The following is a 27,750-nucleotide window of genomic DNA, read 5'->3' as shown; positions in this document are numbered from 1 at the left end:
GGCAAAAGTTGCTTTAATATACATATATTCCCCATGATCCTGAGGAAACTGAATTCTACACCAATATCATTTATTCCAGTCCTGAATTGAAGTATGCGTGTGGCTCTATCACAATGGAAGAAAACCATAATTATTCTTAAGAATTACAATATTAATAATTTCAGCAGATGTGCAATTAGACACATTTTTTCCTGGATCACTGTGTCATTATTGGAATGGCTTCGATGCGGACTATCCATCATGTGGGACTTCAACATTAAATTTTGCATTTTTAGTCCATTGATTCCAAGCAGATTCAGGCATGGCTAGTGTCTGTTGGATCGTATCGATTGTGCGTGTGCTGTACTCCAGCAGCAGGTGACAGATGTCCACAGGAAACCTTAACTGCTGTGTTTCAGAAATAAACGGTTCTCGATCTTGAAAAGGGCCACGTTGTTTCTGCAATTTCCCACTTTAGCAACACTTAGATGTATATTTTGAGAGATTCATAAAGAGTGTCACTGCCTCCAAATAAAAAGATTCTGTGCTATATTGCCAGTTGCGGAGTTTACAGAATAAGCTCAGTTCAAAACAAAAACGAGCGATCTTGAAGTGTGAACCACCATTGATACATACAATACTCAGGTGCTGAATGGAGCAGAGTTAAGATTGGCTTGCTTGTACATCCGTTTGAGTTGAAAAGTGTGGCAAAAAAATTAAAAGTTTTAGGTGCAGTTTTCATAAAGGGGGGGGGGGTATTAGCACGCAGAGTCATGAGAATGCTGAATCATGCAGGCCACACAACGATGACAGAGTCCCAGGAGAAGCTACTCTGTTTTTGATTTCCTAAGGACCCTGCCACATTTCCGACAAAAAAATGAGCAGCATTTAACAGCAATGAATATGAAAACTGCCATGCAACCGATCAAGAAGGCAATGACGTCCAGGGAGTGATACTGGTACCAGGTCAAGTGATGGGCAGCTGCTCTCAAGTGCTTGGCACCTTTGTGGCGCATGACAAACTCAATCCAAAAGACAGCCCGGTCCAGCGGCTTTATCGGTTGGTCATGGTGGATCTGTGACAGTCTCATTGCATTTTCCTTATATCTGGAGGATTGGGTAGAGAAACAAGAACTAATTAGTATAGAGCCAGAACTCAGAGGACTGCAGTCTTTAATTGCTCCCAGGATTTAAAAACAAGACTATTGTGGCAGCTTACTAACTAATGTATTATGGAAAGTAACACAAGGAAGTTAAGGGAAAACATTGCTCTGATTGGCCTATAACTTCTGCTGATTTTCTTAGGCAAGTGGCTTTGTGAATGTTCCAGGAACATGCTATGTGCATTTTGTAGACTGGTAGCGTCATTTGTTGCAAAAATCTGAATGAGTGACTGACGGGCACCTGAAAAACAGACTGAAGATATTGACTACCCTCGCAGTATTACTTTTGGCTCCATGACCATATGGGGGACTGAATAGAAGGAAACGAGATATACCGTATTTTTTGCTTTATAAGACGCACCAGACCATAAGACGCACCTAGTTTTTGGAGGAGGAAAACAAGGAAAAAAAATCTGAATCTTAGCCAGAACAGCAAAAGGGATTGCTGCGCAGTGAAAGCAGCAATCCCTCTTGCTGTTCTGGCTTCTGGGATAGCTGTGCAGCCTGCATTCGCTCCATAAGACGCACACACATTTCCCCTTACTTTTTAGGAGGGAAAAAGTGAGTCTTAAAGAGCAAAAAATATGGTACTTTTGGGGTTGTCTGCCCCTCAGATTGAGGGCATGAGGTGTTTGGGGGCAAAAGCCTTTGAGTTCCGTAGTAGGACAAAAGTCGGAAGGCGCTAGATTCAAATGTGGTTTTGGCAAGAGAAAATGTCTCCAATGTGGTAGAAGCAAACACTTGGAATTGTGTCAAGAAGAAGACCACAACAAGGTAGGAGGAAATGGGGTCAGGTGGGAATGGGCTTGGCTATAGAATATTAATAATATGTGCTAACAATTTCTCGGCTACATTTTTCTCTTCCAAAACCTATTGCTGAAGTATCTAGGCATGGTATAGAGAAGGTGATCTGTGTCTCACTCACGTGGCATTGTGAATGACAGTGTTCACAGCATCCACTAAGTCTTCCGTCTTCATTGTATGAATATCCAGCTGTACAGCCATCCCCTTTGCCTTCATGTGCACAACGTTATCGGGTTGGTCAGCAAACATGGGGATCCCAACCATGGGAACACCGTGGTAAATAGCTTCATAAATCCCATTGGTTCCACCGTGTGTTATAAAGGCTTTCGTCTTGGGGTGTCCTGGAATGGGAAGATGGGTAAAATGTGATAAGGAATCATTCATAAATTTTCCCATCTATGTACCCCCCAATTTTTTTTTGATACCACTGCATACTGTGTGTATGACATGCTATTTTTTCACTGGTTCCAAGACCCCCAAAATGCCTAATTTCATTGAAATATCTGTTGATTAAATTTCCCCATCCTATACAGTTGTACCTTGGTTTTCGAACAGCTTAGTTCTCAAATGTTTTGGCTCCCGAAAGCTGCAAACCTGGTAGTGACTGTTTCGGTTTCCGAACTATTTCTGTCAGCCGAACGTCCGATGGCACTTCAATTGCTTCCGACTGGCTGCAGGAGCTTCCTGCAGCCAATTATAAGCCTTGCTTTGGTTTGAGAACATTTTGGAAGTCTTCCGGAATGGATTCTGTTCAACTTCCAAGGTACAACTATATTGGTTTATATCTTTTGATTACCATGATCGCCCATATTTTTAGTCAGTTGTTAAGAAAAATATGGGCGATCATGGTAATCAAAAGATATAAACCACTAGTAGTTGGGGACGTGGGTGGCGCTGTGGTCTAAAGCACAGAGCCTAGGGCTTGCCTATCAAGGTCGACGGTTCGAATCCCCGCGACCGGGTGAGCTCTCGTTGCTTGGTCCCTGCTCCTGCCTACCTAGCAGTTCAAAAGCACATCAAGTGCAAGTAAATAAATAGGTACCACTCCGGCGGGAAGGTAAATGGTGTTTCCATGCGCTGCTCTGGTTCGCCAGAAGCAGCTTAGTCATGTTGGCCACATGACCTGGAAGCTGTCTGCGGACAAATGCCAGCTCCCTGGGCCTATAGACCGAGATGAGCGTGCAACCCCAGAGTCGTCCAAGACTGGACCTAATGGTCAGGGGTGCCTTTACCTTTTTAGTAGTCAGTTGATACCTGCTGAGACCTCCAAACTATCACAACTCCAGCTGCTGATAACATGAGACCAGAATAATTATAGTGACTTGTTGGCATCTGTCTGTCTCAAGAAACAATGGAGGGCACCCCTGGGAGTGAAGTCAAAGCACTGGAGAATCACAGCGCCTATTGTGGCAGTAGAGACCAGTACAGTGGTATACCTTGGGTTAAGTACTTAATTCGTTCCGGAGCTCCGTTCTTAACCTGAAACTGGTCTTAACCTAAAGCACCACTTTAGCTAACGGGGCCTCCTGCTGCTGCCACAGCGCCAGAGCACAATTTCTGTTCTCATCCTGAAGCAAAGTTCTTAACCCGAGGTACTTTTTCTGGGTTTGTGAAGTCTGTAACCTGAAGCGTATGTAACCTGAAGTGTATGTAACCCGAGGTACCACTGTAGTTAATGTTGTCATTTATGAGTGTCTTGACCCTTGCAGCTGTCCCATACAAGGCTAAAAGCTGCAAATTTGGTGTTAACCAGCACCACGCTCTAACCATCAGAGCTATCCAAAGATGACAATGCTTTAAGATCTGGACTCCCATCTGATAAAAGCAGATTATTGCAACTGATTATTGGTTACAGCATTCAAGTTTAGTCCAGTTGACATGCAATCCCTTAATATTGCCATTCACACACACACAAAAATGTGTTTCAAGAACTTTCAGCGCTCAAGCACAAAATAGCGCTTTCTAAAATGCACATATTTTGCAGTCACCCAAATTATGAATACTTGGAAACTCTGGTTTTCAAATACATGTTGTGGGTTCCACAGTGCTTTGTGTGTGTAGTTTCCAACATGGAAATGCAGGGGTTGTATTTCCTAGCAATTGTCAGAATGGAGCAATGAAGCCAATGTTTGCAGCATAAGATCTCTCACCAAGAAGGTCGTTTTGTGGGATCCAGTCATAAAGTCTGGTGTTGGCTCCTAATGTGTCTGGCCTTTTTCCTTTGTAGCGCCAGAGAACCTGGGAGGGAGAAAGGAAAGAATAATTGCAACAATAATTAACCTTGATGCTGGCCCGCAGGTTATATTGACCTTTTATCAACACAAAGGAAAGGGAAAAGATTAAAAGTTAAAACATTGAGCATGAATACAGCTAAAGCCGAACATATTTTTAGCACATTGCTTAAGTACAGTGGTACCTCGGGTTAAGTACTTAATTAGTTCCGGAGGTCTGTTCTTAACCTGAAACTGTTCTTAACCTGAAGCACCACTTTAGCTAATGGGGCCTCCTGCTGCTGCTGCACCGCTGGAGCCGATTTCTGTTCTTATCCTGAAACAAAGTTCTTAACCTTAAGCACTATTTCTGGGTTAGCGGAGTCTGTAATCTGAAGCGTATGTAACCCGAGGTAACACTGTATATGTTTAAATGCTCTCTATAAAAACCAGCGCTTCAGCAGGTTTTTTGTCTTTACACAAAAAAACAGAACCAGTTTTCTTTTTGAAAACCTCAAATATGTGCCTATTTTAAATGGCCAACAAGAGTTAAGTTCTATTCTATTAATTGATCTATAAATATGTGGAGCCCTGGTTGAGATTGTACCCCGTCCTAGACATAATGTTGTTTAATTAAAATGTGAGTAGTATACGTATTTATATTATGTGTTATATATTATTTAGCTAAACTTTCTCCAGTGTTATTTTATGTCCCATATTGGTATTCAATGGACATTACTCCCATGTATCTCTTCCCAGAAGAATTAGTACATCATTTGCAAAGTAACTTTTGCCTCTCGCCCACTATGTTAAAGGGAAGTGTATGTGCGTGTGTGTACAAATAACTTCAAATATATAAATATATATAAAACGGCTTCATATTTCAGAGAAGTATAGCATTCTGAAAATATCACAAACAAAAGTCAAATGCAAAAATAAGGTTAAAATTCCACTTTTGATAGCAATTGCATACGATATCCTCTCGAACATCACCATAAGCTGAAATCACATAAGGGGACCTTAATGACAACTACTACTTATTAAATTTGTTAGTCATTTTATCTTGCCTAAGGCAACCCAAAGTAACCTACAAACGAAGCAAAAACCCACATAGAAAACCAGAGCATTAGAATCATCCCAGCCATGTCTAAAAGGCCACAGTTGGTTAAAGGGCATCCCCCGCCACAGAAGAGACCTGTTCTTATGTTGCCACGTTCTCATGGAGGGTACGCATGGAGAATGGCCTCAGATGATGATCTCATTCAGGGGACGGCAACTTAAGGCTTATGGGCCACAAGCGGACAATGGGGGTCGTTTAACCAGCCCATGGACCCCCGCCGCCCACTCGGTTGGCTCCCGTGCACTGCGCTAAACTGGCGGTCCGCCTTCCATGATGCTGGCTGGCTTCCCATTGGCTGCAGGAGCCTCCTGCAGCCAATGGGAAGTTGCGCGTGCCTCCTCCACGCCAGAAGGAGCGCCGGAAATAGTGTTTGCATGTGCACGCGCACTCCAGCCCACTGCGGAATCTGCGGGACCATGAACCAGCCCAAGCCACAAAAACTTTGCCAACCCCATATAGTTGGTTCATATGGAGAGAGGCGCTTCTTTCAGTATTGTGGTCTTGAGGTCTTTAAGGCTTTATAGGTCAAAACCCAACACTTTTAGTTGGGCCTGGAAGCTAACTGGCAGTCCATGGGGTTGGACCAGGATTGGTGTTATATGCTCAAGCCATCTTGACTGGCTGAGCAACCTGGCCATGGATTCTACAGAGACAGCCATTTCCCCCACACCCAATATGCAAGCATGTTTTTATCCATGGGTAGGCAACTCCTGCCAACCTCGCAGTTCGAAAGCACGTCAAAGTGCAAGTAGATAAATAGGTACCACTCCGGCGTGAAGGTAAACGGTGTTTCCGTGCACTGCTCTGGTTCACCAGAAGCAGCTTAGTCATGCTGGTCACATGACCCAGAAGCTGTACACTGGCTCCCTCCGCCAGTAAAGCAAGATGAGCGCCGCAACCCCAGAGTCGGTCACGACTGAACCTAATGGTCAGAGGTCCCTTTACCTTTACCTTTAGGCAACCTAAGGCCTGGGGGCCAGATCTGGCCCAATCGCCTTCTAAATCTGGCCTGTGGACGGTCCGAGAAGCAGTGTGTTTTTACATGAGTAGAATGTGCCCTTTTATTTAAAATGCATCTCTGGGTTATTTGTGGGGCATAGGAATTCGTCCATTTTTTTCCCCTTCCAAAATATAGTCTGGCCCCCCACAAGGTCTGAGGGACAGTGGACCGGCCCCTTGCTGAAAAGGTTTGCTGACCCCTGCATTTTATCAGTAGTAGGAACACCCTAGCCTCTCCTGCTTTCTTCCCAACTGAAGCATCATGTTCACTTTTCCAAAGTCCCGCATACAACCTTTATATAATAATTATATATATATATATATATATATATATATATATATATATATATATAAAACAGCACCAAGCAGGCAACCAGAAGAACATACCTTCTGTGGAAGCTGGCTGAGGGCCAATGCGATCATGTTCCCCTTTTCCTCTGTTAAGTTTTTAATCATTGAGCCCAGGGAGAAGACCACAATGCCGTGTTCTCCTGAACTCTGGACAAATTTTTCCATTTCCTATTAAAAGGCAAAAGCAATTAAAAGTAACGTTCCCTCTGCTGCTTGAAATGCATACATGACTAGCTGTGGTAATCCATTTTTTCTTGGCTTGTTTTATAAGTTGTGCTGTAATAACATCCTTAACATTGGCCGTGCTGACTGGGAAATGGGAGAGATCTTCTAGTAAAGCAGAGTGTCTAACATTTGGAGCACACCAATGTCTGGAGGGCCACAGGTTCCTAACTTCTGAGAAAGAGAGACAAAATAACTAAAATGCAGAAGACAACAGTAGTGAGGAATTTAATTTGCAATTGTGAGAAAGATACATTTTTGTTTAACGTCAGTGGAATTCCATCATTCATCATAAGGTGGCAGTGTCCCCCAGCAATACATGAAATTCATCTTCCAGTTTTTGAGAATTACCTTGAGAGATATACTACTACTACTACTAATAATAATAAATATCAGGCTTCAGTTAATGAAGCGTTTTGTACTACTAAGCCTATGGTATTTATGATGATAACAAGGGCAAAAACTGCTTCTCCTTCCTGTTATGGTTGTCAATCGAAGTATTAAATCTTGGGAGCATATTTTATAGCTTTATGAATTGCAGTTCATATATAATTTTACTCTGCCTTTGTCAACTTGCCTTATTTGACAAGTTGAATCTAATCCACATCGTGTGTGTGTGTGTGTGTGTGTGTGTGAGACAGAGAGAGAGAGAGAGAGAGAGAGAGAGAGAGAGAGAGAGAGAGAGATTGGGGAGGGAATTAAATCCCAGTAAACTGGTTGGCTACTAAGGACCCTGAATATAATAATGACAACAAGATCGATATTAACACCTGGCCTAGTCTAACTTTATCAGTTCTAAAGTCCTAAAGGGGAAATGATGACTAAGGTCTTTCCTGGAGCTGTCTACAATGGACTGTTGTTTCACAGAGCCATTCCTGGCCCATGGTCTGAAGCCTCTTTCTTGGGGCTGTGTGGTAAGAGTGGCCCTTAAGAATAAGAGGAAGAAGAAGAAGAGGAGGAGTTTGGATTTGATATCCCGCTTTATCACTACCCGAAGGAGTCTCAAAGTGGCTAACATTCTCCTTTCCCTTCCTCCCCACAACAAACACTCTGTGAGGTGATTGAGGCCGAGAGGCTTCAAAGAAGTGTGGCTAGCCCAAGGTCACCCAGCAGCTGCATGTGGAGGAGCGGGGAAGCGAACCCGGTTCACCAGATTACAAGTCTACCACTCTTAACCACTACTCTACACTGGCTGTCTTTAGCTGCTGAGCTGCTGACTTGAGGACCCTCCTAGCACCCTGATGGCTCCTGAACCCTATTCCCAGCTTTTTGCTGCACTACACCTTGCGCTTAAATATGTCTGGGGCTTGAGTGGGACCGACATATTTGGCCACTCCACTTTTGGAAGCGAACGTGATGCTGGCAGGTTAATCATCTGCAGCCCCAACTGCAATCTCTTTGCCTCTTCTAGAGAAATCTGAAATGGATTGAAACCCAGACCAGAATCCATCCCCACATAAACATGGGACACAATCCATGTCTCTCCACAAGCTCCACTGGGATGAACACAAAATAGCCTTGGCTTCCTCAACCTTGGCCCTCCAGATGTTTTGAGACTACAATTCCCAGCATCCCTGACCACTGGTCCTGCTAGCTAGGGATCATGGGAGTTGTAGACCAAAAACATCTGGAGGACCGAGGCTGAGGAAGCCTGAGAAAGAATGTGTCCTCTGTGTCAGATCTGTGCATCTTCCAGGCTTCCACTCTGAATGTCACCCCTGAATTTGCCCCTAAATAAACCTTCAGATATGGATGCTGTGAAACCACCAACTACCTCAGATTTGGAGCTGATATTCAGAGCAAGCCCATGAAAGAAAGCCATCCTCCTCCACATATACGTAATTAAGGGGAAGAAATGGAGGCAGTGAGAGATTTTACTTTCTTGGGCTCCATGATCACTGCAGATGGTGACAGCAGCCACGAAATTAAAAGACGCCTGCATCTTGAGAGAAAAGCAATGACAAGCCTATACAGCATCTTAAAAAGCAGAGACATGACCTTGCGAACAAAGGTCCATATAGTTAAAGCTATGGTTTTCCCAGTAATGATGTATGGAAGTGAGAGCTGGACCATAAAGAAGGCTGATCACCGAAGAATTGATGCTTTTGAATTATGGTGCTGGAGGAGACTCTTGAGAGTCCCATGGACTGCAAGAAGATCAAACCTCTCCATTCTGAAGGAAATCAGCCCTGAGTGCTCACTGGAAGGGCAGGTCCTGAAGCTGAGGCTCCAATACTTTGGCCAGCTCATGAGAAGAGAAGCCTCCCTGGAAAAGACTCTGATGTTGGGAAAGATGGAGGGCACAAGGAGAAGGGGACAACAGAGGACGAGATGGTTGGACAGTGTTTTCAAAGCTACCAGCATGAGTTTGACCAAACTGAGGGAGGCAGTGGAAGACAGAAGTGCCTGGCATGCTCTGTTCCATGGGGTCACAAAGAGTTGGACACGACTAAACGACTAAACAACAACAACAACAACAACAACAACAACTTGTCCTCGCCACCACACGTCCTCCCCTTTCCTGGTGGTGTTTTGTAGGAGAACCAGGCACGATTACCGTGACCAGTTGACGGACAAAGGAGGGATTTACCTCTGGCAAAGGCTTGGCTGGCTGGCAGTGCAGACCCCCCACAAACTCAAAATTGGGTAGGAAAGGCCGCGGGAATTCAAAGTCCCAGTAGGTGCGAATCAACCAGATCTCTGCTTTCCCCATCACTTCACATAATGTTGTGGGTCTCCCTGTTGAGTGAGAAAAAGGAAGGGGGTTAAATTCAGCTCGACTCTTCTTCCCAGATTCAACCGCTTTGGCAAACTTGCTTCCAGAAATACTGTGGTTCAGACATTACATTTCAGCAGTGTAAGGTGCACCTGAAAAAAGAAGAAAATAAATGTGAACCACAACAGGGGGCTGAGCTTGCAGAAATGCATGTACTGCACATGCTTGCTTGTTGGGATTGGCTTTGGCTCCTTGGTGGATACTCTTTCAGCGGCACACCCAAGCTCACTGTTGTGTAATAGTTGAAAGAACCCACTGCTTCAAAGTCAGGGTTGATAGCTGAAGGCACATCACTGTTGCTTCCAATCTGCTTAGATCAGCTTTCCCCAACTTGGCTCCTTCCTGAGGTTTTGGACTACAGAGTCCATCAGCCTCGGCCAACATGTCTACACTGACTGGGGCTGATGGGAATTGTAGTCCAAAACCTCTGGAGGGAACCAGGCTGAGGGAGGCTGGCTGAAGCTTCATTTCTCAGGGTTTTTGAGAACTTATGTGCAAATTCTCAGTGACCCACTAGGAAAGAGTTTGGAATGAACCATCTTGAATATTTTTTTAAAGAAAAGGGAGGAATAAGAAACACCTAATACAGTGGTACCTCGGGTTACATACGCTTCAGGTTACAGTCTCCGCTAACATCGGCTAACCTCGGGTTAAGAACTTTGCTTCAGGATGAGAACAGAATCGTGCTCTGGCGGTGCGGCGGTAGCAGGAGGCCCCATTAGCTAAAGTGGTGCTTCAGGTTAAGTACGGACCTCCAGAACGAATTAAGTACCCGAGGTACCACTGTATTGAAAAGGAAACACAACATTTATTTTTCAGGAAGGATCACTTCCTGCTCACAGGTCATTCCTATATATCTCACACAGTTGTTGTCTTCCTCTGCCCCAATTCTGTCATATTTCTCCCATTCTTCCACTGCCAAAAACATTCCCAGTGCCCTCCTGTGCTTACGATGAAAGCAAAAGAGGAGCAGTGCAGGATCAGACTGAAGTCCATTTAGCCCAGCCTGGTGTTTGCAGCAGTGGCAGGCCAGATCTGCTTCTAGCAAGTTTCCAAGCTGGGCATGAAGGCAATGTCTCTCTGCTTCCCTCTCTCCTTTCCCAGCACCTGGTGCTCAGGGATATATACTGTACCACCTTCAAACATCTGGTTGTTCGTTGAGGAGGGCTGAGTTAGCCTTCACATCTCTTTGGTTACACTTTTTAAAATGCACCCCTCCAGAGTCCAGTATCTCGGTTGGCAGGTGTCAGGAGCCAGTCGGCAATAAATCACATGGCGTCAGTAAAGTTAACCCTTTATTCAAGGAAACATGGTTGGCTCAAGACACCAGGACTACTGAGCACAGCAACTCTTCCCGGTAGATCTTGTTCCCTTCTGTGTGTCCTCACCTTCCCAACAGCTCCCTAAGTCTCCTCCTCCCCTGGGTACTTTCCAAGCAATCTGAGCATCCACCAGCATGCCTATCTTTGCCCCATCCTCTTCATACTTCTTCTGGTTCTGGGTGACCAGGCAGGAGGGGAGCTGGTCACAGCAGGAGGGGGAGACCCCCTGGTTTCTTCAGCAGCCTGCCTCATCTTCTTCATGGTCCTCCTCTTCTCCAGCCTCCACTTCTGCCTCTGAGTCTGAACTGCTCTCTTCCACAGCCTCTTCCTGCTCACTAAACCCTGTTGCCTCTTCAGCTTCCAACACCTCCTCCTCCCGGTCTGCTCCGTCTTCTCCCTCTGACCACTCATTGTCTTCCCATTCCACCCCCTGGGCTATGAGCCTTGTTCATTTGGGGGTTCCCCAGCTGGTGCCTCCCACTACTCTTCATCCAGCCAGTCCGTGACACCAGCCTCAGCATCCACTTTATCACATTAACAGGAAACCAGAACTATGCTGGGTGCACAGCCCACTTGCTGCCACTTGGCTCCTCCCCTGCTGCTGCCAGCAAGTAAACAAACCCGGAAGGGGATGGCTCAGTGCTACTGGGATCACAAGCCAGCCTCAAACTGCTTGTTTAAAGTAAAATGAGATGAGCCACTGTTGCTCATGCCATGCATATTTCTCTGTCCCCTTATCATCTATGGTCAAACAGGTTTCGCAATCTTTTTCTGGGAAAATCAGATTTACCAAAGACCAAAAGTTCATTGAGGACTGGGGAAAATTGGTGGATTATCTGAAAAATATTTGTGGTATAAATACAACGTTAGTGGGATTTCAAGAGGCACTGTAAAAATACAAATAAGTATTGTTTATTAAAAAAAACAACGGGAATAAGGAGGAATAATGGCAATATGAAAAAAGGGAATGTGTACTAAAGGTATAAATATGAATGATTGTCAGAGACGCTGAAGGAAGTTCAAAACAGGTATAATATGTGGTATTCAGTTTAAAATGTATAACTGGATGAAAATTAATAAATTTATTTATAAAAAAAAAGTTTTGCAATCTTTTCCCGCGTACTTCAAAGCCCCACAAATCAACAGCAAACAGCAGCAGACCCTGTTGGCCAAAGATGATACCATTTTCAACTTTTTGGGGTGGAAGCATCAGAAGATAGGAAGCTGCCTTATACTGCCTTGGTCCATCTAGGTCAATTCTGTCCGCACTGGCTGGCAAGGGCTGTCCAGGGGTCTCTCTCTCACACAGCTACCTGGAGATGCTGAGAACTTTCTGCATGCAAACCTGATGTTCTGCCACTGAGCCACAGCCTGCCCCAGAGCATCTGACTGTAACTTTGGATAAATAAAACCCTGACACCTCTGAAGAACAAAAACCCTACAGTTTGCCTAAGGTAAAGGTAAAGGGACCCCTGACCATTAGGTCCAGTTGTGACCAACTCTGGGGTTGCGGCGCTCATCTCGCTTTATTGGCCAAGGGAGCTGGAGTACAGCTTCCAGGTCATGTGGCCAGCATGACTAAGCCGCTTCTGGCGAACCAGAGCAGCGCATGGAAACGCCGTTTACCTTCCTGCCGGAGCGGTACCTATTTATCTACTTGCACTTTGAAGTGCTTTCAAACTGCTAGGTGGGCAGGAGCAGGGACCAAGCAACGGGAGCTCACCCCATCGCGGGGATTCGAACCGCCAACCTTCTGATCGGCAAGTCCTAGGCTCTGTGGTTTAACCCACAACGCCACCCACGTTCCGTAAAGTTTGCCTACACTTACCTAAAATCTCGCTGTAATATCGATCCCACTCATATGCCAAGGAATACAGGAAAAATCCATCGTTGAAAGCATAGAAGAGGACATTTTTCATCCTCTCTACAAAGCTCATCCTGTCACTCATCCCTCCAGTGCTGGCACCGACGTAGGAAGGAGGAGCTGGCAGTTGTCCACAGAGTCTCTCCATGCTGTTGCCATCTGAGAACCGCAAAGTGTACAGAAAGGGGATTCCGAGCAACTCAGCCAGCAGGTCACCGCAAGGTGTCAGTGGGTCTGAGATGAGGACGTTAAAGTCCTCCTTCCTCAGCCTCGCTACCCGCGTCTCATTGTGGAAAACGCTATCACAGACCTGTTTGAACACTTCTTCGAAGGAAGCAACTAATTCTCTCATCTTCTGCATAGTTTTCCAAAAAGGGAGCGTGGGCAACTCATACGTCGCTACATCCAGGAATTTCTGCAGAACAGCCGACACCTCCTCTTTGGTGAAGGTCACGGGCAGGACCTCAGTGTGGTAAGAGGAAGACGATGCCTCTTTCGGATCGATCAAGTAAGAGGCTGAGGGTATCAACACCGTCACTGAGTGGCCCCTCAAGGCCAGCTCATTGAGCATCATCTTTATATTAATCCAGTGGCTGCCATCTGTGGGCCAGACAAGAACTTTCCCACCAGAACTGGTGCCCCAACAGCACACCTGTAGCCAGAAGAGAATGAGAAGCTTCTTCCCCTGCATAGCGGCAAACAGAAACGTTTCATCAGCAGAGTGACAATGACCCCAGCTGATGATTGCACAATTAAATAATGAGTCTATTTGCCCAGCCCTAAGCGGAGCAAAGATCCTTTATGCGATGAGTATCAATGGCATGTAACAAATCCCGGAATGGACTGCTTCAATACAGTTGTACCTTGGTTCTCGAATTTAATCCATTCCGGGAGTCCAGAATGGTTCCAGAACCAAGGCACGGCTTCCGATTGGCTGCAGGAGCCATGGAAGCCACACTGGACATTCGGCTTCTGAAAAACCGATGGGGATGGCTCCGTGCTACTGGGATCACAAGCCAGCCTCTAACTGCTGCCATTCGACTCTCAAAATGGTTCCAGAACCAAGGCACGGCTTCTGATTGGCTGCAGGAGCCATGGAAGCAACACTGGACATTCGGCTTCCGAAAAACATTCAAAAATCGGAACAATCGATCGTTCAGGAGCCAAAACGTTCGAGTTTAAAGGCATTCGACTTCTGAGGTTCCGCTGTATAGGCTATTCAAAAAGATAACGTCAAGTCACTCCCTCTACTAGATTCTTCATGTGATATACTGCTCGTTTCTGAAACTAGGCTCCCATTCTCAAAAGGCAGGAAATGGAATGGAAACTCCATAACTGATTGAGTTAATTGTGATAGCTGAGCTGGTAGAGCATGAGATTCTTCATCTCAGGGTTGTGGGTTTGAGCTCCATGTTGGGCAAAATATTTCTGAATGTCAGGGGAGTGGACCAGATGATCCTTAGGGTCCCTGCCAACTCTTACGATTCTATGAAATGATAAGATTACCTGCATGGCATTGTGCAATTTGTTCATCCGTCTAAAACATTTGTCACCGGGTCTTCATTAATAAATAATAATATTTTTTTATTTATACCATGCCCTTTCCGGTTCAGAAAACCAGGCGCAGAGCAGCTAACAACAAATTTAAAATGCTTAATTGATGCAACAAAAAACAGCATAAAATACAGTATAAAACGTGAACAACAATAAAATTCAGAATTCAAAAATCAATTTAGGGGGGAAATCCATGCAATAAACATTAGATGATCACCAGGGCTAGCTGGCTAAATTAGTCCTATCTGGGCCAGCGAGGAGACCAGGGGAGAATTAGCTGTGGGATCCCAGAGCGGGTAATGTTCATAAAAAGGGGAGGGGGAAGGAAGGAAGGGGAATAAAAGATCAGGCTAAGTTCAAATTGAAAACCAGGCAGAATAGCTCTGTCTTACAGGCCCTGCAGAAGGAAGTTAAATCCTGCAGGGCCCTCGTCTCATGGGACAGAGCATTCCACCAGGTCGGAGCCATCACTGAGAAGGCCCTGGCCCTGGTGGAGGATAGTCTGACTTCCTTAGGGCCTGGGACCTCTAAACTATGATTATTCATGGAACTTAAGCTCCTCTGTGGGGCATACCAGGACAGGCGGTCCCATTGCTGCACTGCTGCAGGCAGTCTCAGAGTGTGGAACAATACTTAAAACTGAACCGATACAATAAGACACAGCTAAATATATCAGGGAAGATAGACTAAAGGGTTCCACCCAAGGCCTGATACCGCCAAAGTTGTGACGTTTTGCTACGGGAAAGGCAAACCTGCCGATGCAGGAGAATTCCTTTCTGGCCCTTCAACAGCGACCTTGACGTAGCAGCACCCACGTACCAGTGGAGAAAAGGTTAACCTGCAAAAGAAGTCTTAACTGAGGGTGGGTAGGGTGGGAGAAGCTCTGGAGCCAACTGACGATTCCCAGGTAAGGTCCTCCCCCTATTGTGTGGGCAGGTAGTCCCTCCCCCTACCTGGCTCGATCACCTTGGCAACGCCTCCCCAGGCGGGATTGGGCAACTGACTGAGGTACCTTCAGGTATCCCACCTGGGGGGAGGCGAAGCCAAGCCTTTGCTGATGCTGCCACATAAGGTCCAGGGGGCTGCGCACGACCACGCAAAGGGTGCCCCCCTTTAATGTGGGGAGTGGTAATTGTGGAATGCTCTGCCCAGGAAGTGGTGCTGTGGGTTAAACCACAGAGCCTAGGACTTCACAATCAGAAGGTTGGCGGTTCGAATCCCTGTGATGGGGTGAGCTCCCATTGCTCGATCCCTGCTCCTGCCAACCTAGAAGTTCGAAAGCACGTCAAAGTGCAAGTAGATAAATAGGTACTGCTCCGGCGGGAAGGTAAACGGCGTTTCCGTGCGCTGCTCTGGTTTGCCAGAAGCGGCTTAGTCATGCTGGCCACATGACCTGGAAGCTGTACGCTGGCTCCCTCGGCCAATAAAGCGAGATGAGCGCCGCAACCCCAGTGTCGGCCACGACTGGACCTAATGGTCAGGGGTCCCTTTACCTTTACCTGCCCAGGAAGGCAAGCCTAACACCATCACTATCCTTGCTTGGTTCCCTAAATCCCCATTCCATCTCCTCCTTCCACTCCAGTACTGGAGCTAGACTGGGTGAAGGACCAGGCAAAATAGAGAGCAAAGCAATACAACAGACATGTCTCCATGCATCAGACCTTACTGGCGCGGATGTCAAAAATACAGTAACCGAGGACTACATGGAACTGGCAGAAATGACTGGCAGAATCCGAGACCAGGGAGAAGAGTCGGTAGAAGAAGATTGGAAGAAATTTAAAGACTATGTACAGAAACACTGTAAAATTAAAGAATGTTAGAAGGATGCTGGAATGAAGTTATGTGGTTTTAGCAATAATGTTACAAAGGGGTATGCAAACATGGATTGTTAACAGGTGAAAATGTAAAGTTACAATATATTAAGATAAAATATCAAGATAAAAGCAAAAATGGTAAGGACTTGCTGAAACAACTATTGAACTAGAATACAAAAAAGGGAGGTGTGAGGAGGTCAGGGAAACAAGCAAATGAAAGACAAGACATGGAAAGACTGATTTGTTTTTAATTGTTTTTATTTTTCTATATTTTGTACTTTTTGTTTCTTTTTCTTCTTTTTATTTTTGTAACTTCTAAGAAACTTTAATAAATACTATTTTAAAAAAAACCCAAAAATACAGTAACCGAAACTCGGAGCAGGATCTTACCTAGAACATCGCTATAGAACTGATGCCAGTCTCCATAGAGAACTTGATGGTAGAGGAAATCATTTGAGAGGTAGAAGAGCATGTTTTGGAGTCGCTCCATGAAGGACATCCTGTCTTTTAGCGCCTTCATGCTTGCAGGCACATAGGATGGAGGGGCTGGCAATCCTCCACAAAGACGCTCCACTGTGTTTGCCACAGAGAATCGATAGGTGTATATAAATGGAATCCGGAGTTTCTGAGCCAACAGTTCTGCACAAGGATAGAGTGGATCTGCAAGCAGAACATCGAATCCAGCTGATTCCATCTTCTCCAGCAGTTTCTCATTCGTCACAGCCATCTGACAGAAAGTTTTCTGCCGATGCATCGTCACAGTTACGATGTCAGACAACTTGTTGAAAAACTCCCAGTAAGATAGTTCATGAACATCATACGTCATAAAATATACTAAGTTCTGCAGCAGATCTTCCATCTCTGCCCTTGAGAATGGAGTGGATATCACTTCTATTTGGAAAGGAGAAGGTTTACTGGGGTCAATTATCCGGAAGAATGAAGGCAGGAGCACAGTCACTCGGTGGCCTCTGGCTGTGAGCTCATTCGTGATGAATTCCATATTGATCCAGTGGCTGTCGTCTGCCGGCCAGATGAGGACATTCCCACTGGAGGCTGAGCCCCAAAAGAACACCCAAACCACGGAAAACACCAGCAGCCATTTTGCAGCCATTGTGTCCTGGCTTTCCCACGCTTGATTCAGAGAGCTCCAAGGTGGTTGTGACAGGCTTGGGCTTATGCAGGGCACTCCTCTAATCTGTGCCTCTCCTCCCTGTTTCACCTTTGCCGTACTTTGGCACAGAGTTCGTCAAAGCAAAGGTGGTTTTCTGCTACAGCAAAATCCTGTTACAGACGGCATAGCATCTGTCGAAACGTGGGTTCATGATTGTCACTCCGCCTAGTTATGAAACAGCCTCTCTGTTCAATATACACTTTTGTTTGTCTTACTAGGAATTACTCTCAGGTAACCTCTCTATGGGATGTTAAACCACAGAGCCTAGGACTTGCTGATCAGAAGGTTGGTGGTTTGAATCCCCGTGACAGGGTGAGCTCCCATTGCTCGGTCCCTGCTGCTGCCAACCTAGCAGATCAAAAGCACATCAAAGTGCAAGTAGATAAATAAGTACCACTCCGGCGGGAAGGTAAACAGCGTTTCCATGCGCTGCTCTGGTTCACTAGAAGCGGCTTAGTCATGCTGGCCACATGACCCAGAAACTGTACGCCAGCTGCCTTGGCCAATAAAGCGAGATGAGTGCTGCAACCCCAGAGTCAGCCACAACTGGACCTTATGGTCAGGGGTCCCTTTACCTTAACCTCTCTATGTGGTCCATACTATTTGCACACAAAACTTGAAGCAAATGACATGGTTTTCCTATAAGCACAGGACTGGAGAAACCTTTTTTTTTTTGCTTGTGGGACCATAGTTTCTTCTGGTCAACTGTGAACAGTGGCAGATTGAGGGCAGCGTGACCAGTTTCCCAGGACTGGTCACCATGCCACAGGGGGCATCGCGGGGCTTTGCAGCTATGGCGTAGTGCACATGCAGAATGGAAGGTTGGAGGTTGTGATGGATTTTGGCCTCTCGCAGGATGCTGCTGAAATTTGAAAGACCAAAGTCCACACCTACCGTAAACATCAGCCTCGAATGCAGAGACACCTGCCGTTTTCAAAGAAAATGGTTGATATTTAACAAAGTCCTGCCCAGAGCAAACTCACTGATATTAAAGAATCTAAGGTAGTCCGTCACGTCCATTAAGCTCAATAGGTCTACTCTGCGTAGGACTAGGTCTAAAAATCTCTGGCAACCCAATATCCTTTGTTGCTGAGGTGCTAGGGCCATTCCCAGTGGCTCTGATGACCTCTAAAGCCTACAATTAGACACATAGATAGTGTTTCTAGCATACACAGGTGGGGAGATGCATGCCAAGGCAGAGTAAAGATGGCTATTGGCCAAGATGACATTCTCCTGCAGTTTCGTGCAGCAGATGAGGATGCATTTTCTGTGGTGCTGCTGGTTAAATGAATCAGTGTCAAGTGCTAAGGGATGCTGTGCAAGGAACAAGATTATGTGGGTAGTCGGTTTCACAAGGCAAGTCTTGTATTGTCTCCAGTTAGTTACATCAATAGGACTAGGGGTTGTTGTTGTTGTTTAGTCATTTAGTTGTCCCCAACTCTTCGTGTCCCCATGGACCAGAGCACGCCAGGCACTCCTGTCTTCCACTGCTTCCTGCAGTTTGGTCAAACTCATGCTGGTAGCTTCGAGAACACTGTCCCACCATCTTGTCCTCTATCGTCGCCTTCTCCTTGTGCCCTCCATCTTTCCCAACATCAGGGTCTTTTCCAGGGAGTCTTCTCTTCTCATGAGGTGGCCAAAGTACTGGAGCCTCCACTTCAGGATCCGTCCTTCCAGTGAGCACTCAGGGCTGACCTCCTTAAGAGCTAGGGCTAGGGGTAGTCTTGGGTGAAGAAATGTCAAGGGTAAGGATTCACTCCTGCTCTCAGAGAACCTAAGCCTCCCTCACCTGGGGTGATGTCTCTGCCAGAGAAGGATGCAGCAGTGGCAGGCTGCCCACCTGGACCTGTAAAGATGAGCAGGTCCTCAGGCAATGGGAGGTTGCTCACTGCTGGGCTGTCAAGTACAGGAAAATCCTGGCTGGCTCATAAGAGCATCCCTCTTTCTACCTTGTCCTGAGCCCAGCATCTTCCAACTCAGGCTGGGCCATCTTTTCCCCTCCTGTCTGCAGCACCACCTCCTGCATTCTTATATGCTCCACCTCCTGTGCCTCATCAGACCACTGAAAATGGTCCTGACTTCACCAGTCTACCATGCCCCTCACCCCATCAGAGTGCTTTGTGGATCCAGCCAGCAGCTAGGCCATAGCTGTCAACTTTCAGGCAATAATAATAATAATAATAATAATAATAATAATAATAATAATAATAAATTTTATTTATATCCCACCCTCCCCAGCCAAAGCCGGGCTCAGGGTGGCTAACAACAATCAAATAATCAAATAATCACACATTCTAAAAATATTTCATTATAAAAATTAATTAAAATCAAATTGATGGCAACCGATTAAGCAAAATTCTGTGCAGGTTGCCAGAGGAGGGAGTCAGGCTGCGCCATGACCAAAGGCCTGGTGGAACAACTCTGTCTTGCAGGCCCTGCGGAAAGATGTCAGGTCCCGCAGGGCCCTAGTCTCTTGTGACAGAGCGTTCCACCAGATTGGAGCCGCAGCCGAGAAGGCCCTGGCTCTAGTTGAGGCCAGCCTAACCTCTCTGAGGCCTGGGACCTTGAGGATGTTATTATTTTCAGACCGTAGGTTTCTCTGTGGGGCATACCAGGAGAGGCGGTCCCGTAGGTACGAGGGTCCTAGGCCGTATAGGGCTTTAAAGGTTAAAACCAGCACCTTAAACCTGATCGTGTACTCCACCGGGAGCCAGTGCAGCTGGTATAGTACCGGATGAATGTGATCTCGCAGCGAAGACCCCATAAGGAGTCTCGCTGCGGCATTCTGCACCCGCTGGAGTTTCTGGGTCAGTCTCAAGGGCAGCCCCACGTAGAGCGAGTTACAATAATCCAGTCTGGAGGTGACCGTCGCATGGATCACAGTAGCTAGGTCAGGGCGAGAGAGATAAGGGGCCAACTGCTTAGCTTAGATTTGAAAATAAGGGATCAGCAGCCTCAAAAATAAGAGATCAGCAGCCTCACCTGTCCCGGGGACAGTCTACGGGATATCTAACAATCCAGGATAGCAGCGGGAAGCTGCGGGAAACGGCGCTGAAGTCAGGGCATTTCCCACAAAAAAAGGGAAGGTTGACAGCTATGAGCTAGGCAAAATCGCCATAGAGGGTTACACAAGCAGGTGGGGATGCTTGACAGTGTCATTTGGTCCATGTGGACCAAACCAATTCACACTTTCACAAACCACCACACAGAATGGAACAGAAGAGCTAGAGTCAGATATCACACCTCTCAGAATTTCATCATGCAGTTTTTGGCTCAAGCAAGGGATAAAATACTCGTTTTTAAATTGTAGCCCAAAACGTGGGCAACGGATACAGGAAATATAAGTAGATGTTATATGAAATATGGTGACAATGTGCATCTCTGCTTGCATTTTAGTGTGATATATCCACAAATTAGCAAAAAGAATAACTTACATTTCTGCACTGTTCTTCTACAAAGTGGGGATGCAGAGTTCAATCGTAGCATCAGAAAGAGATGTACAGGTAAGGGGAGCTGAAACATCTCTTACCCTTGCACTAGATTCATACCTCATGCTCAGTTGCCTAAATTCTGCTTTCCCCGCCATCTCCCACCTCAACACTGGAGCTGGACTGGGTGATGGACCAGGCAAAAATGAGGAAAAGCAGAGCACAGAAATGTGTATGTGAAACAACACTTTTTGATGTTGATGTCAAAAATACAATGACCCGAACGAGGAGCGAGCTCTTACCTAGAACATCACTATAGAACTCATCCCAGCCTTTATATTGAACATGCTGGAATAAGAAATCTTGGAAGAGGTAAAAGAGCATGTTTCGGACCCGCTCTGTGAAGGACATCCTGTCTGTTAGTTCCCCTGTGCTAGCAGGTACGTAGGATGGAGGAGCAGGCATACATCCACATAGACGCTCCACTGTGTTTCCAAAAGAGAATCGATAGGTGTATATAAATGGAATCCTTAGCTTCTGAGCCAACAGTTCTGCACAAGGAATGAGTGGATCTGCAAGCAGAACATCAAAACCAGCTGATTCCATCTTCTCCAGCAGTTTCTCATTCGTCACAGCTATATGACAGACAGTTTTGTATCGACCCATCACATGTGTTACTAAGGCATTCAACTTGCTGAAAAATTCCCAGGAAGAAAGTTCTCGGATCCCATAAGTGCATAGATGTATGTAGTCCTGCAGGAGACCTTCCATCTCTGCCTTTGAGAACGGAGCAGATATCACTTCTATCGGGAAAGGGGAAGGTTCACTGGGGTCAATTATCCGGAAGAATGAAGGCAGGAGCACAGTCACTCGGTGGCCTCTGGCTGTGAGCTCATTCATGATGAATTTCAAATTGATCCAGTGGCTGTCGTCTGCCGGCCAGATGAGGACATTCCCACTGGAGGCTGAGCCCCAAAAGAACACCCAAACCACAGAAAAGACCAGCAGCCATTTTGCTGCCATTGTGTCCTGGCTTTCCTCCACTTGATTCAGGGTGATCAAAGGTTACTGTGACAGGCTGGGCTTGTTCAGAGCACTCCTGAATTTCACTGCTCTCCACCCTGCTTAAACTTTGCCGTTCTTTGGCACAGAGACTTTCCAAGAAAGGAAGGTTCTCTGCCGCAGGAAAATCCTGCTGGGGATAACATAGCATAGTTCTTTCGAAATCTGGACTCCTCCTCCTACAGCAAGTAACAAAACAGGTTCTCTGCTCAGTGGACAAGTTTGTTTATTACTCCAGGAATAACTCTGAATGAGTCATCCAATGACTTCAGCTAAACTCTCCATATGGCCCATAATATTCACACCTAGAGCTCGAAGCATATGAAATTGTTTGCCTGTAACTCTGGAGTGGAGAAACTGCAATATTTAGGACATAATATTAACATGGCAGCAAGGGAAAAGTTGTGCAAGTAGATGTGAAATTTACTGCCCGTTACACACTAAAGGAAAACTATTTGGAAATGATATGCAGATGGTATTTAACACCTAATAAACAGGCTGAGATGTACAAGATTGTATCAAATACCGTATTTTTTGCTCTATAAGACTCACTTTTTCCCTCCTAAAAAGTAAGGGGAAATGTGTGTGCGTCTTATGGAGCGAATGCAGGCTGTGCAGCTATCCCAGAAGCCAGAACAGCAAGAGGGATCGCTGATTTCGCTGTGAAGCGATCCCTCTTGTTGTTCTGCCTTCTGAGATTCAGAATATTTTTTATCTTGTTTTCCTCCTCCAAAAACTAGGTGCGTCTTATGGTCTGGTGCGTCTTACAGAGCGAAAAATACGGTAAATGTTGGAAAAGCAAACAGTCCAAAGGGTTATTTTTTTCATACGTGGTGGACTTGTAAAAAAGCAACAGGCTTTTGGGAAATGATACACAATGATACACAATTTTACGTCATAGTTGTAGCGCCCCCTGCAGCGCTCCTGAGGCTCCGCACCCAGCCCCATCTCCACCTCTGAGCAACCATGGCGTTGTAAACAAAAATTGCACATTCCTATCACTATGGTCAGCCTAGGAGAGGTCCTGGCATGTCCATGCTATCTCAACATCTGCTGCTTGTGGGAGACAGCTCTGTGGGTTGCACCACTGATCACAGCAGCGGGATAATTGTATCATCTCTTTTTTCATTCCATCCCTGTGTTGTTAGAACTGGAAAATAAATAGCTGACTGCAGCAGAATAGTGATAAGAAGCTCAGGGAATGTGGGGTCAAGGGGCCAAAGAACGTATTATGCCAACTGCAACAGGAATTAATTCTGCTGATAAGATAACAATCCTCAGATTTGCACAAGAGCAAAGGGATTTGAAGAGGCCCTGCAAAGTGCAGGATGGAACCCAAGATACACACACCCAACCTTTTGGAGGCCTGTTCACAAGCCATCAGGAATGGTTATATAAACCATTGTTCCCACCGCAAAGCAGATCAAGTAAACACCATACCATTCAAAACAAAGAGCCTGCATGTGAACTGCAGTGTCGAATTCCTGTGTGTGTATTTTGCTTACGGAACCTAAGCTTCGGCTATTTGTAAAAATAATCTAATTACCAGAAAGCATGGGGGTCAAGGGGGTTGTGATGTAAGCAAATCTCCAGGCACAAAGAAATCTTTGTAGCTGCTGAGATATTGAGATGGCTCATACTGTCTTTTATTCCCTTTTTTAAAAAAGCTGTTAGGTAAGTCTGCCATATGAAGTGTGTTCAGAACATAATAGAACATACAGTTTAGGGGCATTTTCATTTAGTCCTCCCTCTGTTGTTGCAGATTTGCAAAGAAGAAATGAAGCCAAGGTGTTGAGATCTGGCAAACCCACACCCCACAAAATACAAAAAAGGGGGCTGAGTTAAGACAGGAGGGATATATATCGTCTTAAACTGGCCTATGGGGTGCCCCCCCCAAAAGCCCAAAAAGTGACTCTGAGGAATCATCATGTGAGCATGCTATCATGGTTATGTTAATAATAATAATTTATTTATACCCCGCCCATCTGGCTTAGTTTCCCCAGCCACTCTGGGCGGCTCCCAATCAAGTGTTAAAAACAGTACATTGTTAAATATTAAAAACTTCCCTGAACAGGGCTGCCTTCAGATGTCTTTTAAAGATAGGATAGCTGCTTATTTCCTTCACATCTGAAGGGAGGGTGTTCCACAGGGTGGGCGCCACTACCGAGAAGGCCCTCTATCTGGTTCCCTGTAACCTCACTTCTCGCAATGAGGGAACCACCAGAAGGCCCTCAGTGCTGGATCTCAGTGTCCGGGCTGAACGATGGGGGTGGAGACGCTCCTTCAGGTATACAGGACCGAGGCCGTTTAGGGCTTTAAAGGTCAGCACCAACACTTCGAATTGTGCTCGGAAACGTACTGGGAGCCAATGCAGATCTCTCAGAACTGGTGTTATTTGGTCCCGACGGCCACTCCCAGTCACCAGTCTAGCTGCCGAATTCTGGATTAATTGCAGTTTCCAGGTCACCTTCAAAGGTAGCCCCACGTAGAGCACATTGCAGTAGTCCAAGCGGGAGATAACTAGAGCATGCACCACTCTGGCGAGACAGTCTGTGGGCAGGTAGGGTCTCAACCTGTGTACCAGATGGAGCTGGTAGACAGCTGCCCTGGACACAGAATTGACCTGCGCCTCCATGGACAGCTGTGAGTCCAAAATGACTCCCAGGCTCCGCACCTGGTCCTTCAGGGGCACAGTTACCCCATTAAGGACCAGGGAATCCCCCTCACCTGCCCGCCCCCTGTCCCCCCAAAACAGTACTTCTGTCTTGTCAGGATTCAACCTCAATCTGTTAGCCGCCATCCACCCTCCAACCGCCTCCAGGCACTCACACAGGACCTTCACCACCTTCACTGGTTCTGATTTAAAGGAGAGGTAGAGCTGGGTGTCATCTGCATACTGATGAACACCCAGCCCAAACCCCCTGATGATCTCTCCCAGTGGCTTCATATAGATGTTAAAAAGCATGGGGAAGAGGACGGAACCCTGAGGTACCCCACACGTGAGAGCACAGGGGTCTGAACACTCATCCCCCAACACCACTTTCTGGACACGGCCCAGGAGAAAGGAGCGGAACCACCGTATAACAGTGCCCCCAGCTCCCAGCCCCTCTAGACGGTTTAGTGTCCTAACTCTCCACCTTCTTTCCTAACCTTTATGATCAAGGAGAAAAGGCCCTGAAACGTGTGTGTGTGATTTCTAGTTTTAATAGTCTGCTCATCTTCTTGATCAGCTGCAAGCAGCAACTCCTGGCACCATCTAATATATTCAAGCAGAGCTATGAGGAATCTGCAGCTTCTAGGGCTGGGGTGTGGGAAGTTGGTCCTCCAGAAGTTGCTGACTTGCAACTCCTGTTATCACTGACCATTGAACATGCTGGCTAGGTAAGGGCTGATGCGACTTGCAATCCAGGAACTTTTGAACTCCACAGATCCACCCCACTCTGCACGCTAGAGCTACTCCTAACAACTTGGGCTCTTAGAATCCCTTGAAAGCAAAGCAACAGCACAATCTTAAACATTTCTTCTCAGAAGTAAGCTCTACTGGTTTCAAGGGGGTTTATGATCAGGTAGATGGAGTGAAGGGGACACAGGTGGCGCTGTGGGTTAAACCACAGAGCCTAGGACTTGCCGATCAGAAGGTCAGCAGTTCGAATCCCCGCGATGGGGTGAGCTTCCGTTGCTCAGTCCCTGCTCCTGCCAACCTAGCAGTTCGAAAGCACATCAGAGTGCAAGTAGATAAATAGGTACCATTCCAGCGGGAAGGTAAACACTGTTTCCGTGCGCTGCTCTGGTTCGCCAGAAGCAGCTTAGTCATGGTGGCCACATGACCCGGAAGCTGTATGCCGGCTCCCTCAGCCAATAAAGCAAGATGAGCGCCGCAACCCCAGAGTCGGCCACGACTGGACCTAATGGTCAGGGGTCCCTTTACCCTTTACCTTAGGTGGAGTGAGGGTTGCTGCGGAATTTGAAAAGATATATGCTGTATAGAGACAAGGAATTTGGAAGGTAGGTAGGGTGTGGGGTGATAGGAAAAGAGTGGCTTTAGCGAGGTGTGCTGGGAAAAAGAAGAAAGGGAAAGATCAAAGGCTGGGCTCCATCTTAGGAAGGCTCTCTGAAGGAAGGGGCGTAGGAAGGGGGGGCGGGTCACCCCAGTGCCATCATGGAGGGGGGTGACAAATTATCAAGGAACAGTTACTGCCCTACTAGGGTGGTTCATGAAAAAACTTTTTTGAAAATGCCTGCTCCAAAGGTCTTATTTTACTACACTAGGGATTATATAGCTATATATGAAATGTCATGCATATCAGTTAATATCTTGACCCTCCTCCACGAAAATAGCTGTTTATTTGGCTGTTTTCCTATGTCGTGAAGGCTGAAATTTCAATTCAGTGGGGCAGGGTCAAGAGATTAACTGATTTTTTTTTGTTTTGGAAAACCACTTTGCAGGTTTTTAAAAAATATTTTTTTAAAAAAATATAAATAAGCAATAAATATAAATAAAATAGCACAAGCCAAAACACAATCCATCCTGTAGATTTAAGTATATATCCACAGTCACCTACTTGTTATCAGAGGCCCAGAATCCACATTCCTTTGTAAGAAAATATGAAATATCATAAAACCATTTTTGCAGGCAAAATATAATAATAATAAATCAATGGGGGGGATGACAAGAAATTTTCCACACCAAGTACCACCTGACCTTCCTATGCCTGTGTCTGAAGACTGGCTGGGAGAGATCCCATTGACTCCAATGCTGCACTGCTGTGGGGAGCAAGCCTTGTTTGAGACGCTGCAATATCTGGAATCCCTCCTAAGGTATTAAGGAGGAACAGAAGTAGAACAGAAGGCAGAGCAACTCAGTGAAGCAATAAAAGAGCAAAGTAGGCGAGATCTGCTACTCCTTCCATTACAGGTGGCCAGGCTACCTGGCTTGGTAGTGTCTATCTCCAACTGAGAGTGGCTCCACGAAGCCTCAGGATGAGGCCTTTCCAGTCCTGCAACCTGGGTCCCCCTTTTTATTGGCTATGCCAAGGACTGCTCCAAAAACCCTCTGCATTTTTGGAGCAGCTGCTCTACCAAATAATAGTACTTTGAGGAGGAGTAGGAGGAGAACAAAAACAAAAACAGGCTTACCTAAAACCTGACTGTAATAAGAGTCCCATTCTCCCCAGTAGGTCTGGAAAACATAATCCTGCAGGTGGTAGGATATCAAATTTTTCACCCTTTCCCCAAACGACAATCTGTCCGTGAGCTCAGACAGAGTAGCAGGAGCGTACGAAGGAGGGGAGGGTATTTTCCCACAGTGTCTCTCCACCGTTGAGGCCGGAGTGAAGCGCAGGGTGTACACAAATGGGACGTCCAATTTCACAGCAATCAGGTCACCACAGATTGTCACAGGGTCCACAAGGAGTACATCGTATCGGCTCTTTGCCAGCCGGGCCATGAGTTCCGGATTGGCCAACACCCCTTCGCACATTTGCCTGTTGAGCACGACTGCTTTCTCCATCAGTTTCCCCAGCTCTTGGTAGAACGTGTGGAAGGTCAGTGTGGTGGGCATATGGTTGAACCACAGCATTATAATGTCACTGATAAAGGCTTCGAAGTCGCTCGTTACGAAGGGCACAGGGTAAACCTCAAACGTGGCACCTGATACATCATCACTAGGTTTGATGGAGATGGCAGCTGTAGGAACTAGGATGCTGACATTGTGACCTCTGTACAGCAGTTCTTGAATGATGACCTTAACGTTGAGCCAATGGCTGGCTTCTGTTGGCCAGATAAGCACATTACCACAGAAGACGTTTCCTACTAGGGTGACCTGAACTATCACCAGCTGGATTACAACCGCTGTTGCTGAGATGGAGGTCATGATGTGGTTTTTTTGCGTAGCCATGTTTTCTTCTTCAAT

The 27,750-nt window shown here is 46.1% G+C and overlaps 1 protein-coding gene across 4 annotated transcripts; it reads right to left on the bottom strand.

The window, feature by feature from the left end:
* Positions 1-53: 53 nt before the first annotated feature.
* LOC310830046 (UDP-glucuronosyltransferase 2A2-like) lies at positions 54-27,750 on the bottom strand. Of its 4 annotated transcripts, none has more exons than XM_083709502.1 (6): positions 26,976-27,750; positions 9,439-9,587; positions 6,663-6,794; positions 4,097-4,184; positions 2,068-2,287; positions 54-1,086 (listed from the first exon to the last, which is right to left on the bottom strand). In XM_083709502.1, the coding sequence occupies exons 1-6, from the start codon at positions 27,733-27,735 to the stop codon at positions 807-809; spliced, it is 1,629 nt and encodes a 542-aa protein (XP_083565628.1). In that variant the 5' UTR covers positions 27,736-27,750; the 3' UTR covers positions 54-806. The 4 variants fall into 4 exon arrangements, with proteins under 4 accessions (XP_083565628.1, XP_083565626.1, XP_083565627.1 ...); XM_083709500.1 differs by lacking the exon at positions 26,976-27,750 and adding an exon at positions 21,080-22,037; XM_083709501.1 differs by lacking the exon at positions 26,976-27,750 and adding an exon at positions 16,569-17,456.

The sequence above is a fragment of the Podarcis gaigeae genome (assembly GCF_964106915.1).
Source record: "Podarcis gaigeae genome assembly, chromosome: 13".
Taxonomy (NCBI): Eukaryota; Metazoa; Chordata; class Lepidosauria; order Squamata; family Lacertidae; genus Podarcis; species Podarcis gaigeae.
The sequence above is the reverse complement of the archived record's forward strand: the minus strand, read 5'-3'. Positions and strand labels throughout refer to the sequence as shown.